At 38.4% G+C, this 2,356-nt stretch overlaps 1 protein-coding gene across 1 annotated transcript in view; it reads left to right on the plus strand.

Annotated features, from left to right (window-relative positions):
• Nucleotides 1-2,356, plus strand: part of LOC107086008 (cGMP-inhibited 3',5'-cyclic phosphodiesterase A-like) — a 161,110-nt gene that overhangs the window by 144,229 nt on the left and 14,525 nt on the right. Inside the window, exon 9 of the mRNA XM_015376724.1 lies at nt 1,023-1,222. Within this exon, the coding sequence (XP_015232210.1) occupies nt 1,023-1,222 (200 nt within the window). The remainder of the gene's footprint in view (nt 1-1,022; nt 1,223-2,356) is intronic.

The raw sequence follows: 2,356 nt of genomic DNA on the forward strand, positions 1-2,356 counted from the left end.
AAACTGCCGCTAACCTGAAGTTCCACGACAATCTACAGTGCCGCATTTTGACGAAAATCCCACTTTTCATGCAGTGGACTTTTGGAGGTGTTGCCATGAAAACAAATACTGGACAGAAATATTACTATTACTGGCGTGGACACACTGACAAAAAGATCTTAGGATTCATCAAACTTAAAATAACAAAATAAGGATAATACATGGCCTCAGTGGTCCTTTAAACCAATGAAATGAAAACATTCAAATGTATATTTCCCCTTTTGCAAATTACGTGCATCATATCAATTTCGTTTTTACCTTCTTTGTTTTTAAAGTCAAAATGCATCCAAGCATCTGACTTGAAATGTGATGGAACCGCAGGGCGAATTTTTATAGTGTCCTCCATATTTTGTTTACGAATGAAATGCTTGTGACACAAAGCAGCGGGCGTCAACACATCCGCATCGACTCTGCTGGCTGGAAGTGTCATGATGCGATGGTTTTACTAGCCCAAATGCAGACTCACAGACACAGAGGGAGGATTAAAAGTCCAGTAATTTATTGGAACCGGTTGACAGATTCACAGGTTTGCAGAATCAGACAGGCATGGTGGCACAGGAAACACAACGATCCAGCTCAGAGAGGAGGTCACACTCAGCTTATATAGGAAAGGCTTCCTTAATCAGCAAATAGACAACAGCTGTCCATGCTGAGCCAAAGCTCCCCAGGCTGGATCCACGGCCCCCCCACTGGTGGGCAAAGCCCCGGATCCTGACAGGAAGTTGTATTCCACTTGATTTGGCTGATGTGCGCCAACCAATCATGTATTTTTTTTTTTTTTTTTTTTTTTTTTATCATGCAGTAGATCACAAAAATTAGAATCGCGATGCATCGTCATGACGATTATTTTGCACACCCTTACATTACATAGTGCATAATAGTGCATGTAATGCACTGCACGGCACATACAGGCGACGTAAAGTATGTGTGCTTTGTAAGTTCTGCCTCCCTGATCCATTTCCTGTTTGCTTCCTTGTAATTAGATTCTGACAGTGGAATAACGCACAGTCATATGGGCTTCCTAGTCTCAAAGACGTACACTGTGTCCGAAGATGGCTATGGCTGTTTGTCAGGCCTCATACCCGCTCTGGAGCTGATGGCGCTTTACGTGGCTGCTGCAATGCATGACTATGATCATCCTGGGAGAACAAATGCTTTCCTTGTGGCCACCAGCGCCCCTCAGGTACTGTGTTCATTTGGATCACTCATTACCGTCTCTGATGTGTATCAGAAAATGTAGAAATTTGTTTCTGTGAGGTATTTATTTCACACAATGTGTCTCATTTTAACTGCTAAACTGCATAAAGATCCTAATCCAAACAGCCGGCACTCATAGGAAGTATTACCAATACTTCCTATATGAGAGGCTATAAACATAAAAACATAAAATGCCAGAATGTGTTTACTTCTGTCTTTGCAATTGTCATTGCAAGTCTCATTAACAGTTACGGGAATCATTTCATTGCAGCGATTGCCTCAAAAGGTGGTGCTAAATTGAGGGTACTATCATTTTTTCAGTTTGTTTAATGAGTTTTTTTTATTTTTAAGTCATTCTTTTGAAGCAAGGTTGAAAAGCAAAGTTATATTTTCATTTGCTTAGAATCAAGTCATTTCTGTGACCTGGTGAGTTTTCATTAAATAAGGGATAACAATCCTTTTTCATAGATTAGGAAATGGATTTAGATCAATAAAGCATTATTATTTTTTTTTTTTATCAAGCATCGACTTAAATCACATAGAAAATCAATTTTGTTGCATGCAAAATTAGCAGGCAGTGTATGCAAACCTTTTTTGCAGGTCTTCTTTCATCAATGTGCAGATCATATTCGAATAAGCAACCTGCACAAATATGTGGAGGGAGGAATACATTTTTAAATCTGAACATCAACTGCGACCATACTTTTAGCATCTTTTTAGAATTTTGAAAATCAGCTGCAAACTTTCACACAAATACGTACAAATTCAGACGATGGGGAAAAAAAATTCTGCAAATGTAAATATACAGTATTTGGAGATAAATCAAAAGTGGAATAATATCGTCAGAGGTAGAAGAAATAATGAATGTTGGCAGACATTCTCTGTACAAATAAACCAAAAGAAAGTGGTTCAACATGCTTAAAAACAAAATATAAAATGAACAGCTGGAATGTCCATGGTAGAGGTATACCTAGATGTGGGGAATAGCACTCTGTTCTAAACCTGACTCTTGCTCCTGTTGTGTTGGGGAGGATGGAGAGGGGGAAGACAACTTTCCCATATTTAATGTTATTCTATGTTGTTTAACTTAAACCTTAGATATTTTAATTTTACATATATA

Source organism: Cyprinodon variegatus, unplaced genomic scaffold, assembly GCF_000732505.1.
Source record: "Cyprinodon variegatus isolate N-32 unplaced genomic scaffold, C_variegatus-1.0 Scaffold140, whole genome shotgun sequence".
Lineage (NCBI taxonomy): Eukaryota > Metazoa > Chordata > Actinopteri > Cyprinodontiformes > Cyprinodontidae > Cyprinodon > Cyprinodon variegatus.